General features: G+C 36.1%; 2 protein-coding genes across 4 annotated transcripts in view; one reads left to right on the forward strand and one right to left on the reverse strand.

Moving 5' to 3' along the window:
- The window catches only part of Rtnl1 (reticulon), a 30,574-nt gene extending 26,997 nt beyond the window's left edge, over positions 1–3,577 (forward strand). For all 3 annotated transcript variants that reach the window (XM_086534602.1, XM_086534603.1, XM_086534604.1), the window contains 3 exons: positions 1,190–1,328; positions 1,708–1,883; positions 2,073–3,577. In XM_086534602.1, coding sequence (XP_086390728.1) covers positions 1,190–1,328; positions 1,708–1,883; positions 2,073–2,118 — 361 coding nt within the window. In that variant the 3' untranslated portion in view covers positions 2,119–3,577. The remainder of the gene's footprint in view (positions 1–1,189; positions 1,329–1,707; positions 1,884–2,072) is intronic.
- A 5,077-nt stretch (positions 3,578–8,654) lies between these two features.
- LOC122263304 (tRNA (guanine(27)-N(2))-dimethyltransferase) overlaps positions 8,655–15,000 on the reverse strand; it is a 7,142-nt gene continuing 796 nt past the window's right edge. Inside the window, exons 2-8 of the mRNA XM_043031685.2 lie at positions 14,601–14,730; positions 14,356–14,492; positions 13,100–13,312; positions 12,436–12,626; positions 11,912–12,084; positions 11,105–11,375; positions 8,655–9,832 (exon numbers count right to left, since the gene is read on the reverse strand). Coding sequence (XP_042887619.2) covers positions 9,675–9,832; positions 11,105–11,375; positions 11,912–12,084; positions 12,436–12,626; positions 13,100–13,312; positions 14,356–14,492; positions 14,601–14,730 — 1,273 coding nt within the window. The 3' untranslated portion in view covers positions 8,655–9,674. The remainder of the gene's footprint in view (positions 9,833–11,104; positions 11,376–11,911; positions 12,085–12,435; positions 12,627–13,099; positions 13,313–14,355; positions 14,493–14,600; positions 14,731–15,000) is intronic.

A 15,000-nucleotide genomic window follows, 5' to 3' on the forward strand; every position in this document is an offset into this window, starting at 1 on the left:
TAAAATTAAACCTATTTTGGTGAATATTATGGCTGTTATAATATTAATAATTGTAATTGTACTCATCTGTTGCTAAATAGTTATTTCTCATAGTACAATAAAGAAATGGTGATCCACTTTCCCCGAGCATCAAATATGCCATGATGACTGTCGTCATGTACATCGTGACATCCACTGTCAGGCTAAAACCCGTGAATCATGCTTGTCATGACACCTGTTTGCAATGTGCCAAAATATAGAATATGAAAAGCAGTCTCATATAATAGAATATAGATATGAACAAAAAATAGAACCTAGTTGACTAAGGAAAACTCGAAAGAAACATGTTCACAGCTGGTAGAAAGATATAAGTATAGGGGAATGGTGAGGTCAAGCTTCTTTATTTCTCCTTATACAACAGTGTGATCATGTAACTTTCTGGTAACTGTGCACATTGGCAGGCATTAATTTTTAATTCTGGGATTCAAAGATAGCAAGATTGATTTTGAGGGTACTTAGTATTGAGGAGAAATCATACATTTTAATGGTTATGCTAAGAACTTGTATTGCTTTGAAAGTATTGATTGGTATTATAGCATATTTGCTCATGGATGTGTATTAACAATTTTATAAACAATGTACTTTTTAAGCAAGTTATGTTCAGAATAACTTAGGCACTCATAAGATGTGGGCCACATCCTATGAGTTTGGGCCTGGACTAAAAATCTGAAAATGTGTGTTTTCTATTATTTTCTAGACTTATAGTATGATATAGTAGCAAAGTGATACTAATTAGCATTTGATGTGAGGCCTTAGTTAAACAACTGAAAGAATAACTAGTTTGTATTTTGAACAAGAAAATGGTGCTAAGATAATGTGACCCATGAAAAAAAGTTGGTCATGAAATGGTTTAGTTTTAACATTATCCATGTCTTTTACATAGATTAGATAAGTCAGTGAATGATAAAAAAAACAATGAATATTGCTATTATAATGATATTGATTATGAATGAGTCTCATTATTCAAATGTGGGGGATTTATGTACTCTCTTTAGGGAAACTTAGCTATACCTTATATTCTGTATAAACCATTTTTTTGTATCCTTTAATTTATTTACATGTAGGTTTTTATGGCTCCACACTTCTAGTAAATGCATCCTATTCAAGTCAAACAAAGATTAATTTGTATTTTTTCTCCCCACTCTTCCAGGGACATCCTCGAGCTTGACACCAACCTGCCCACTGACAAGGTGCATGAGGCTACCGATGTCATCATTCAGCAGATCAACTCCACAATCAGCGAACTCAAGCGACTCTTCCTTGTGGAGGACCTTGTCGACTCTGTTAAGGTATGTTGCTCTTTGGTAGAAATGCAGGTTGGACTAGGAGTTTAACGTTAACTGTGTGTCTTGAGTGGGAGGAAATAGTTGTTTCATGGTAGTATTTGTCGTGATAAAGTATTCAGTACAACCAGTGGTATTACTTCATGTTGATAAGTCTTTTCTACTTTTGATTTCACTGTTGTGGCAACTGCAACAGGGTTTCTTTTTGAAACCACACTTTGAATAATGATAAGCAAGCAGGTTATTTAATGAATTGGTCAGTGCATATGCTACAGTTATTTCATGTTGATTAATTTATTTAGTTTTTAATCTTCATTCTCTAGTAAGTTGTATGATTTACCTGTTCTCTCCTTTATTTGTTGCTGAGTCAAAGCTTTCATTCCAGTTTGGTTGTCTGCTTTGGTGTTTGACCTACTTGGGATCTTGGTTTAATGGTTTGACCCTCGTCATCCTTGCGGTTGTAGCTCTCTTTAGCCTTCCCAAAGTCTACGAACAGAACCAAGCCCAGATTGACCAGTATGTTGGTCTTGTTCGCTCACAAGTTAATGACATCATGTCCAAGTAAGTAATCTTCAGTATCTTAATTGTCCATAAATACTCAACAAAAATTATTAATGGTTACAGGAAGATGTAAATACATATATAATGTGATATATGGGTACTTTCAACTCTTTTCTCTTTTTTTAGATTTTTTACAGGCAAAGAATTAAGGATTTTGTGAATTTCTTTTAACAACCTTTTTTTCTACAGGGTGAAGGCTTCCCTCCCCATTGGAAACAAGGAGAAAACCCAGTAAGAAATAGACAACATCAACGTGTGATATCCTGAGTGCATCTGTGTTTGTGCGCTACATCAAACCACTGGTGTGTTGCAGCATCTGCACCAACTTCGAAGTGCACACATTTTAATTGTGTGCAGAGTAATCCCAGAGAGGAACCAACCAATCCTATTGTGGTCTGGCGCGCAATGCTCCCCTGATTCACACAATATTTCCTGATGGGAATGCACTAGTTAGCTGCCATGTCTGTTGTAATGATAGGTGAACTTTGTAATATTGCTTTAGCTATTATGATAACATCTCTTCAATGGCAGTGAATAAGTTTTTGTGTACAGGAATCCAGCAGTCAAGTTGTGAGGTTTGGGGAGCATAAAGACAGTTTCATGAATGAAAAGAGGCACACAGTGAAAGAAAAAAATAAATTAAAAAGCACTTCCAGCTGATATTATTAGTGCTAGTAAGATGATGCTCAGTTGATGCTATTGTGCCTCTGGTCACCCTATTTCTGATTCTCACCTTTGCTTGCTTGTGTCGGTTAGAAGATTCTCTGTAGCATCAAGGGTGTTTAGCATGTACTGGGCATGCTATTTATGCAGTGCACCCAAGGTATAAACAGGAAGTGGTGTTATAGTTATACATACAATCAAGGGTGAGGAACATGTTTGTGAAATACACTACTCCATTGTATAGTCATTGCATTATCGTTCTTTGTAGTATTTTTTTCTTCTTTTTCTTTCTTTTTATTAATTAGCACTGTGAAAGGAGTATCAATGCAATCATTTTAAGTTGTTTAGTTTATCCTTATATGCTTCAAACTGGCTGTCATATATGGTTAATGTAGAATTGCCGATTAGTGCAAAAGATCTGTTGTCCATTGTCAGTCTTCTAAGATCTGTCTTTATTTATGATTTTCATGCTTTTAAAATTTTCTATTGAAAGAAAAATCTCCAATGTACCCAAGGCATATACTTTTATAAAAGATAAGCAAATAGTGTTTTGATTTTTTATATATAATCACCAAAGTAACTCTGTGGGAAACCTGCTTCCATTTCAATGGGTGTTCTCTTGTGTCTGTGAAGTGGGAATTCCCCATATGTCATAGTGCTGTTGCTTGCCACAGTCGTCTACTAAATAACTGTCTACAACCTCTTTAAGTGTTATGAAGATGCAAGTGAGGATTTAAGCTTATATTACTACTAGATATGTTCAATTATTGTACCCAACATCTAGGAGCTATTATTTGCTCTTGTAACTGAGGAATTCTATTAGATATCTGGCTGAATCTAGTTCGGAGATTTACATATATGGAAAGCTTTTATTTATATTTGGGTAATGGGTAGGAAAATATAGGAAAAAAAATTATGCTTAAGTTGAAGGAGTTTTCTAAGTACTTGTAAGTGTTCTTTCATATTGCATTAAATACTGTCACAAACAACAGTAAAGTTGCTGTACTACCAAATAAAACATTCAAGATTTATGAAGCTTTTATTTACTCCTTTTGTGAAAAATAATCAAGTAGTAGAACTGGGCTTGATTATGAAATGTTTGAGAAATAAATGTATCTTAGACACTAAAATTCTGTAAATTATTCTTATTGTAATGTGTACAAGGTTATTTAGATATAGCTGTCTAGAAATGTACTTTAAAAATGGACAATTAATGACTTGAGACTTAAAACAGGAAAATAAAACCTATAATGATAGAGATGTAAATCTCGGAAATCCTACCCTAACCCATCCAAAATGGCTCAGATCATAAGATGTAAGGAATAAATAGCTTATAATTTCAACAAAAAGAAAGTGAGACCACCCTCTAAAACATGGCCACTGCAGAAGGGTTAATGTTTGTTAAGACTTCATGATCATGCAATTGGAACATAAAGGAATGAGGAAGATGACTATCAGTGATCACTTGGTGAGCTGCTGCAGTTTTCAATTAATTTCTATATACCACATCTCTTTATATTCATATGAACACAGTGCAGTAGTTTGTTTTTAACCCATTCGCACATGCTACACTAGTAACATGGTATAATTGTATGGTTAGAAATATGCATGAAATGTGTTAGAAGTTATAACATTTACAAGTAAACCAATCAGACAGGTATTTGACATTTTCCATTATGAGCTTGACATATAAAAATAAGTCATCATGTAAAATAATATATTTCATTAAAATAACACAATATAAATAAACACAATGCTATTTCTCTAGCAAACTAGTTGAAAAGGATGGGCTTCATAGTTTAACACATTGAGTGAGGAATTAGTCTTTTCTTATTAAGACAAGCTTAAAGAGAAAGAATTAGGGTACCACCAACATGGCACTATACAGGTTTTGTTTTTTGTTTTTGAATGCCACAAGAAAAAATTTACGTGTTTAATTTGGAAAAATGTGTCATGAAATCAGACTACAATAAATTGCATTTATTCAATAATACATTCATTAACAGTGTAAGAAAATATAAATAAGTCTGTAAGTCTGGAATATTTTGTTATACTGCCCATTTTGGCTCTTAGTGATGTAACAATATAAATGGAATAGTCGAGCAACCAGGCACTCCTCTTTAAATCTGTACATTGAAATTGTAAAGTCTCGGGATCCTATGGATTGGCAAAATGTTAATTGAATGAGATTTGGTTCCATTGACCAGAAAATCATCTGCATCATCATTTAGTTATTTAATTTAGCAAATACCAGTAGATAGATCACATAAGAAAAAAATGACCAAATGCACTTTCCTATGTACCATACTGAGACACACTAAGCCACACCCACATGATCGGGTATTTCCAACTACCAATACTCTCACCTGGCAAATTTTCTTGTGAATCCCAGGAATTGTTTGTATGGCCGAGTTGATGATCAGACAATCATGAATGTCAGCAGCTGTACTACCACTAGGTGGTTGAGTTCAGCCCAGCCATTATCTGGTGATTTTGCTCTTCTACAATCACAGGGATTCTGCTGGTTTGGCTAAAAACAGGCTTTACCACACGCACAGTAAGTAGATATAGGCAGGGGTATAAATAAATAGCGATAAGCAGATAGGAACAGGAATATAAATAAGTATTGATAAATATATATAGACAGGAATATAAATAAATAGCAAAATATAAAATCATGTTGATAAACAAAGAAAAGCTAACAAAAGAACAAAATGTTATGGGAACAATATGTACCAGCTGTGCAAGGCTGAACATACTAACTTACATGAATCCAAAAAGAATGACCTAACATAACTTAGTGTTCCTGCATCAGAATGTCAAACGGAGAACTGAGGTCATCAATTCATTTTGACTGCAAATATAGTGTCCTAAATACATTGTATTCTAGGCACACCCAAGATATGATGCATCAGACTAACTTCATTTAAAATCAATAAGTACATAGCTGAAGAAAAATTAAGTAGCTTGAGGCCTCATGGTTATTATTATTACCATTTTATTACCACTGTTATTATTTTCATTAGTGCTTTCACTGTCATGATATGTTGCTGATATTTTTTTCTTCTTGACAATGTTTTTCTTTGTGTTGTTATTACTTTCATTCAATTAGTAGGCCAACTTGACCCCATTCCTTGATTTTCTTAAATCATCATTATCATTATTATCAAAATGTCAATGACAATAATAAAAGCAATAGGAATGAAAAAAAAAACCTGAAAATTCTTGATGGTCTTAGTAGCATCTTTGGTGATTAACCCTATGATGACGGTGCGTCACACTCGTGTGACACAGCCAAACTCCCGATGCCGGGGCGTCATGCCAGTGTGACGATTTCAATGCAATATTGCAATCGCCCAGCATAGGGGTCTTCGCGTAGCGAGTGCCCCGTCGGGAAAGGGTTAAGCTCTTGTAGAGCCATCTATATGTAAAAAAAAAATTATGATTAATCAAAATCATAGAGGATAGTGATTTATACATGCATGCTTAGCTTACTTTCATAAGGTTAATATTAGTCATAATTATTATTATATTCTTGATTATGTTTTTTTAAAACCCATTATAAACACAAATTCTTTTTTCATGTTATCAGAATTGAGCTGTGAAAGGAGGTAGGGCAAGAACACTTCAAGTTGTGGATCAGCAATAATTCTGTAATACTGAACCCAAGTTCATAATGTACAAACCAAATTGCCTTGGAAGTTCTCACTTAACACACTGCTCAGAACACTTACATTACCATTTCCAATTTTCTTCATTGTTTCCTTATCCTCTTGCAGTTTCCTGGATTGAAAGTGCTAGAAATGATAACATGACCATCTATTGTTGATGAGAATCTTGAAAATATGCACTTTTTTGTCTTTTCCATCATACCTATTACCAAAGTGAATGATCCCTAAACCCATTGCGGACGGGTGCCATGACGTATTTGACGCAGGAGCTTTGGCCTGACAACGGGTGTCATGGCATACATGACATTCGGGGATTTTAGATCATTGTGCTAATTTATTGTGCTATGAGTAAGGAGTGAGGTGACAATTGCAGTCATAATTACTATAATTACCATAATATTAAGCTAAATTAACGTCTATCACCATTAGGAGAGAGAACCTTGAATGGCACCCATCTACAGTCTCTAGCAAGCACTATCTTTAGAGAGTGGTGCCACACAGCAAGTTACCGACCTCTTGCTCTAAAGTACTGAAGATGAAGGATGTGCAAGCAGAACGAGAAGAGGAAGGTGACTCAAACCATATCCAGTGTCTAAAATGTGCTCTTGTGCCAATAGGGATGCCTTTTACTGTGGCACTCACTGTCATAAGCACAGGTTTCCTTCCTCTACCCTACCTCTTCATGTTACCTTCATTGTAGGTGGTTATATGTTTCGTATTCGTTCATGACAGCACAAAAATACAAAAAAATAAAGTTGCATTTTTGTCCTCCCATAAGATAACAATACTTCTATCACACTGAGTATAAATAAAAGAAAATAATGAGCTGATATGGATCATATACAACAATTTTAGTCAATTGTAGCATTGATAGAGCCTGTCATATGGCACATGTAAGCATCTAAACACAATAAAACACACAAAAAATAAAACACAAAAATGGCTCTAGATTTATAATGAGTGACTGAAAGAGTGGGAATATTCAAATTATGTTGCTTCAAGCTGCCTTGCTCTGAAATAAAACTCATCCTGGAGACTGGGCAAGTGAATCTATCCCCCGTCCGCAATGGGTTAACCCACTCACGACGGGGGTATTCCAGCCTTGCATGTTACAATGCCGGGGCTCTCGAACGCTCAGGCCTAAATCAATTAAATGACTGGCACCATATGGTGCCATCCGGCAACCGGGCCCTTTCATGAGCGGTACTGTAGTGTACCACCCGTCCAGAGAGGGTTAGTGTAGTTCCTTCAAAAAGCTACATGGCTGCCTGTGTCCTGCTAATGATTTAATCACTCCATTATTAACAAAATATTACTTCAACTATGATGCCTGGCATATATACCTACCACTCACTCCTATCGTTACAGTGCCAATGCTCATTTAGTTATAGAGTATTATGCTGCTTTGATGGCATCATATCTTGACAGGATGTAACAAAGGAAGTATAGAAATTTCTTGGGGTAACCATAGTCCCTGTCATCAGAGATTTCTTCTGCTACACCAAACCACTGATGTTTGCCTTGAACATCAAGTCTTTTCTCATAGGCGTATGCTTTTATCAGAGCAGTGTTAACAGTATGATTATTTTATAGATGTATTTCATGCACCACTTATAACAGTTTCAGCACAACAATAAAAGGGACATAAACATGAACTTGTTTCAGTGGAAGTCCTAGATGTGAGTGTTGCACTTGTAATGAGAGCTGTTACATTGCTTCACAATGTAACCAATGTAGTATCTTAGCTGATTCTAGATTAAATATTACTTATTTTGTGTAAATGTGCATGGATGATCCTTTATCAACCTACACAGTAATCAATTGTATTTCATACTTATGCATGAAGTATCATGTATATATGGAATATCTGGTATGTCCTACTCAAAATTGTATGTACAAAATATTTTTTAATATCATATAAATATGCATCTATCAACTCAGTCATGATATCAAATCTATCAAATGACTTTAAGCACAGTAAGTTAATTTGAATTTTCTACTAGCACCATCAGCATCTCCCATTATACTGTCTACATATCAGAAATATGTGTTAAATAGATTTTGAAATAGTATAACAGTTATGTAAAAATCAGCATTCTTAACATGTATGATTAATATTTTTTTTCTGAGCACTCTTGTTTCAAAAATAATTTTGTGTTTAAATATGGTTTTGATACAACTATTATTATGTGATGGGTGTAAAATTTTGAGCAAATATTTGCAACCAGCAATAGGCTTTTCTTGTCATTCCTTTTTGTGAAACTTAACAACCAACATTGACTCTTCCATCACAGTCATCCAAATATTCTTAATTTCCTTAAAAAATTACAAGTTGAATATATCATGAGAAAATGTGCAAATCTGGGAACAGACCAATTTCCAAAGATTTTTTTCTGGCATAACCTAAAACTTTTCAAGGAAAATGAAAATCATTTAATCTACAATATCAACTTTGTTTCTTGAAATGAATCTAGTATTTCTTACAAAGAAATAAACCACAAAAATAATTAATCTCTTTATAACTAAGGGCTGTCTACAACAGTATCCAGAAATACAGCAATAATTTGTAAAATTACACTAACAGACTTATTTACAATTCATTGACCACTGAGACAAAGTGCTACCTTCCCTTTTGATTCTCCATTGCCAAATCTATTCCATTATAACAGACTAAGAAATGTGTCTGTCCATGAGTTTGAATCACTGACAGAATTCACAGGGATACTTAACACACGTTATCTCCACCGGTAACATTATGTCTTTTCACCGTATATCCGTGATTTTGAGCAACCTCAGTCATTCCGAAACTGGCCTTACCTAACCGACTAGATCCACCACTAATGCACTATCTAATCTCTTGGATTTTGTAGATCTGAATGCTCTTTTTCTTTACTCGCTTTCTTTTTATCACAAAATGCAAACTTGAAAAATGAAATTGACTGTTCATCCCTTAGTATTTCGTGGTTCAATAAATTTAGTAAGTCTGAATGGGAGATCCATATATCCTCAGGAGTTTCATCTTGGGGGGTTCAATCACCTAAATCTATACACAAAAAATAATTTAAAATAAAGACCTAACATATGAAATAATGATATTCAATCAATGTACTATGTAAGTATGGAGAAAATCAATGTATAAACTTATTAATGGCAGAAAGTACATGAATATTCAAGCATATGTAACCCTCTTAATTACACTGAATAGATGATACTGATACTACTTTAGGTAATTTTACCAGTATAGAAAAGTAAAAGAAAATTCTAAAAAATAAATAAAAACAAATAAATTATACATTTCTCTTGTAACATTAAAACCGCAGCTTCAGTTTTTTTAAGAGGTAAGTGCTAATTTTATGGCAAGAATTACTTTTATCTTTCTGTCATACAGAATCACATCCAAACTTCAACTGCAGGATTTACATACATGAGTAACTACGTAACACAAAATTCTGACGCACTAGTTCTGTGCTTTGGAAAATTCAATTAAATGGTTGGTGAATTCCGCCAAAGTAATGTTTGTTCTGACAGCTTCTGGGTCAAAGTGCGTCCGGCTGGCCTTGTGGTTAGCGCGCTGCAAGTACTCGACCACTTTGTTGATTTTACCCAAGTCATGTCCTGTTGAAGGGAGAGAAAGCAAAGTGGAGTTATATCTCTGTGATATTTTGATGTAAATAATTGGTTTGGAAAATAGCACACTGAATGTTAAGACTGTAAGTACAAGTGCATGCAAATGCACATGTGTACACAAACAGAGATATAAAGTTATGTTTAACTTTTCACTATCATCATTTTCATAATTTTCAACCTACTTCAAAACTAATGTACCTTTATCAACTTTTAACAAAATCTCTCTCTACGCATATGCAGTATTTAATACACACAAACACATGCAAACACAGAGAGCCACAATTTCAATCTTAACCCCTTCACTCTGAACAGTAGAAAATGCACCCCTACGCCGAATCTGGGATGCCAGTGCACGCCAAATTTTAAATGTCACTATTGAATATAACAATTTTTAACCCAGCTGACATGGTTTTTGGGTCAGACGCCGGCAACGAGACATTTGGTCAAGGCTGACACTCGGGGTGAGCAAGCGGACAGCTTAGGCTCGTAGCTAGTGCACCCGAGAATCTCGAGGCGTTAGGCTTATGCATTCGAAAACCCCAGCATTCCAACCATTCAGAGCTGGAATAGTCCTGGCGTGAATGGGTTAAACCAAAATCTCAACAAGTTTTAAGCCAAAACCTCAACATAATCATCATGTACTATATATCAAGTGTATGCTTCAGTTCAGTTTAGACATATTTGCGAAGACGTCACTTCTCCCAGGCTATATGCACAAGGCGGCCCGGCCTCTGTCAGCTATGAGTGCAACTCATCTTATCTAATCTTATGCATATGTATGCATAATCAACCTCTTCCCCTTGTGTATGTGACTAGTTATGTACATGGGTTCGGAGGAGTGTGAGAAGATTGACCTTGGTGAGAGACCTCAGTGACTCAGAGGACAAAAAATGGTTGAAGTAGTATGGTAAACTAATAATAATAAGTTTCATATTTTTACATAATGTTCCATACAAAAATAATACAATTATTGATAGTAGGGCACATCCGTACCTCCCCTGGTATAACCAAATCACACTCCTATGTAATAATAATGAAAGTCAAGTAAGCCATCGTATCATATACAACCTATATTCTAAAAGATCTCGTACAGTATCTGGAAGAAAAAAACACTAATGCTAACACAACTCGGCCATGATGCATTATGCGCTTCATCGGATGTGTCATGAGTGTTGCAAGGACACAGTATACGCGTTCTCATGTCCAAGAGGTTAATCATCCTTTCTAAACACCTATTTATGCGGCCGTGAATAAATGTACCTTTCGGAGAATGCCGATGGAGATTGAAGTAGAAAGGAGGAGATCTCAAGACAGAGTGGTCCATCTTCATGCGCTTTGGCAATCTCTCCCCCTCTCCTTCCTCCCCTTCTTGAAAGCTGACTTGTATTGCCTCTTCCTCTTCCTCTTCTTCTTCAGGGAGAGAGGCCATGCTCTTCTCTAGGCCCTCGGTCAAGGTGTTCTCCTTGTCGCCTCCTCCTGTGCCAGAGTCTGGGCTTGGCTGCGATCTGCAACTTGCTTCGCTGCATATAGTCTGTGAAAGGTAGGGAATGGAGGAGGAGGGGGAGGAGGAGGTGGGTGGAGGTGGAGGAGAAGGAGGAGAAGAAAGAGGGGGAGGAGGAGGAGGAGGAGGAGGAGGAGGAGGAGGAGGAGGAGAAGAGAAAGAGGTGAGGAGGAGAGCAGAGGAGGAGGAAGAGGAGAGGAGGAGGAAGAGGAAGAAACAGAGAAGAGAAAGAGCAAAAGAAGGAATAGTAAGAAGAGTAATGGAGAGAAGAGAAGAGGAGAGGAGCAGACAGGAAAGAGAAAGGGGCAAAGAAGGGGTTGGACACAAATATAAAGAGAGAGGAAAAAAAAAAAGAAACAAGAAGAATAAAGTTTAGAACCACATAAGCATCTGCCAATTTATAACAAAGCACAGGAAATTCAAGAAAGTAGCCATGCGAAGCACAAATACGTAAATCCAGTAATTTTCAATAACGCACTTTTAGTGAGAAAAACTAACAACAACCATGGTATGAATAAACACAGAGAGGAGATTAGAACAATTCCATTGTTGTCTATATTTCCTACCTGAAGCAAACTTGTAACTTTGTGAGGAAACTGAAGGTTATTAGCCTGGCTTAACATTGCCTGGCAGAACGTTGGATCAAAGATTTCATCACACCAGACTGGCCCCAATTCCACAGCCAATTTCCCCGCACTTCTACTTCGACAGTCGCATGACAGCAGAGAATAGGGCTGTTCTGAAAAATAAAATAAAAAATTTGTATACAAGACACATGGGGCAAGGTTTGGATTTTAGATTCTAATCCTGACCTTATGGGTTGAAAAGAATTTTGGTTCATGAATCCAAATGACGGTTACAAGAATATAAAAAAATATGATATTTTTTTTATTCCCATTCTTCATCCTTAAATTCTACACAAGTGAATAAATATTTTAAGAAGAAAAAATGATAATTACAAATAGTAAGTTGCAGGCACCTGAATGAATATAAATATAAACAAATAATTTCAAAATCATTCAATGAGCATTTCTCATTTCAAATGGAAAGTTTTCAAACTATTAATCACAAAATTGAAAAAATAACATACCTAGGGGATAGACAGTTTGTGGATAAAAAGCTCTGTCTTCACACAAGCAGCAGTGTATGACACGCCTTATTTTGCGTACACACTTGTTTGCAGCAGCGGGTCCTCGCAAAACTCTCACGACAACTGTGATGAAGCTCTTCAAGGCCACACAGCAGACCACTTCTATGCCTTTGTTGCATTTGGCAGCCGCTCTGAAAATACACAATCAGTTAGATTATTCATAGTAATATAATCAAACTCATAAGGGCATAAACAATATGTTTGGTTAAGAAGGCATCCATGATATCAAGCTCACATACATTTGTTTAGCGTTCGCATACATTTCAAGAGATGAACATGGAGGGGTAGGGGATCAGTTAAAAAAAGGGTAGTCCCTGGATTAGAAGGACAATTTTCTTTCCTTGATATGAGTATAAAGTTTCTCTCATTTAATTATCTAATTAATAAAAGGGCAAGGGCTCAAACATTTACAATTATTGCATTGGGAATCTACAACTCTTCTATCTTCATCTTGGACATATACATTTCTGAAAATCTATAATGCAGAAACTAAGCTCAACAAACCTACAACAGATTTTCTTACTCATACTACCATCATGCTTATCACTTTCACATCCTCCCATGAGGTAATTCACACAACAATCTTCACTCAAATTAATCTCACCTGATGACACTGGCCAGCACAAGTCTTGCTGCAAGCTCTTTTGCATAAGAGGTCTTGACGACATAGCCCCCATAGTTCCTCATTGTGACATCAGCAGCTTTTCCATAGAGAGCAGCATCATCCGTTGAAGTGATGGCCAGAATGCCATTTTTGGGGACATTGCGGAAAGCTGCATCGAGATAGGGGACGGAAGACCCATAGCAATCCAAAAATCTGGCAAGTGGTATGTCCTAATGAGTAAGGATGCAGGAAATTGCAATCATGCAAATGAAGTTAGATGAAATGCAAAGGTGTAAATTTTGAATACAGACAAAAAAGTATCTAAGCACAAACTATATCCTCTTAACCCTATGACGACGGTGTGTTACACTCGTGTGACACAGCTAAATTCCCGATGCCGGGGCATCATGCCAGTGTAACGTTTCCAATGCAATATTGCAATGGCCCGGCGTAGGGGTTTTCGCATAGCGCGTGCCCCATCAGGAAAGGGTTAATATATATCAACTGTGATCTCTGCTAAACAGTCTAAACTATTGTTTAACCTGATAATGATTAGGCAGGAAAATTGTGAGGTAAAGCAATAAATGTAATTCAGTAGCCATTAATCCCAACCTGGTCTGCAGTCTCCTAACCCTCCATTCTCAGGTCTTTGTCAGAATAATATTTATGGATAAATAGAGTGGCACATTTTTGAAACTCTAAATAATCATGCAACATGTATACTGCACTCTTAAATGCATCCAGAGTGCAAATGAATTTCATCAAATGCTTTGCAAGAGGGTACAGTTTTGCAGCTGCTTTTGGCATCAATTACACACCATAATCTCATGCACAGGGTAATTCAAAAGTCTGCAAACCATTGGACACAGCTGCACCTGTGTCCGTTATTTCATCTTCACTAAATCTTGAATTTCTGAGATAATAGAGCACTAGGGGAGAAAACCTATCACCTTCTTGCTTATTAACAGATCATGTATAAGGGCAAATATTTCCCTTTGTTGCTTGTCAGTAGAAGAAGTCACCAACTTGAAAGAAACACATAAATAAACACCTTGACCAACAAATGTCAGTAGCATTCGATCTGACAATAACCTTTGTTGTCATGACTCTATCAACAGAACCATTCATCTAATAGAGTTGTTTTAGCACTCTTTGTGGTGACTACCTTTGTTTTTATCCCACATATGTTCCTATTTTAAACAATTACTGTAATAGTTGATGTCTCGGAATAAAGTGAATAAAGATTTATTACTTACATGAAGTCAAATGTCCTCTTGTGCAAAAGGACACTGACATCTTCAGTTGTAACTTCTACAGTCAGGTCATTTGCAGCGGCATTTTCCGTTATTCTCTGTGTTGCTGCAGGCAACTGATCATTGACCACAACCACTGCCTGAAAACCATAAATTTGTAAAGGCATAAAGTATCTCAATAAAGGGAAATACCAAAGAACACAAATAATCCATTTGAGAAACTCACAAAGCTTGTATAGCTCACTAACCTTCGGCACATTACGAGCCCATGCTAGGCCTGATACTCCTGTGGCTCCAAGTGCATCTAGGCATCTTATCTGTCCATTTATGCATCTTCCCGATTCACTGTAAGCAGCTAAAGCACAAAGTACAATGGATCTGAAAAAAGAGTAATCAATGATTATTATAATAAATGCCTTTATACATATGGATACAAACTATTCCTACTCATCAAGTATTCTATATATGTATGTACACAAGACTATATACGATACACTGCAATACTGTCAATTTTTTACATTTTGCCATATACTATTTCCTGTGTCATACACTTGATGTTAATGTAGCATTGGAAAACAAGCTTGGCTATAATATAACCTCGGAAAAATATTTCACATAATCTGATTTTAGATATTTTCTGTTACCATT

Source organism: Penaeus japonicus, unplaced genomic scaffold (genome assembly GCF_977035675.1).
Source record: "Penaeus japonicus unplaced genomic scaffold, GWHDUDI00000001_assembly GWHDUDI00000041, whole genome shotgun sequence".
NCBI lineage: Eukaryota > Metazoa > Arthropoda > Malacostraca > Decapoda > Penaeidae > Penaeus > Penaeus japonicus.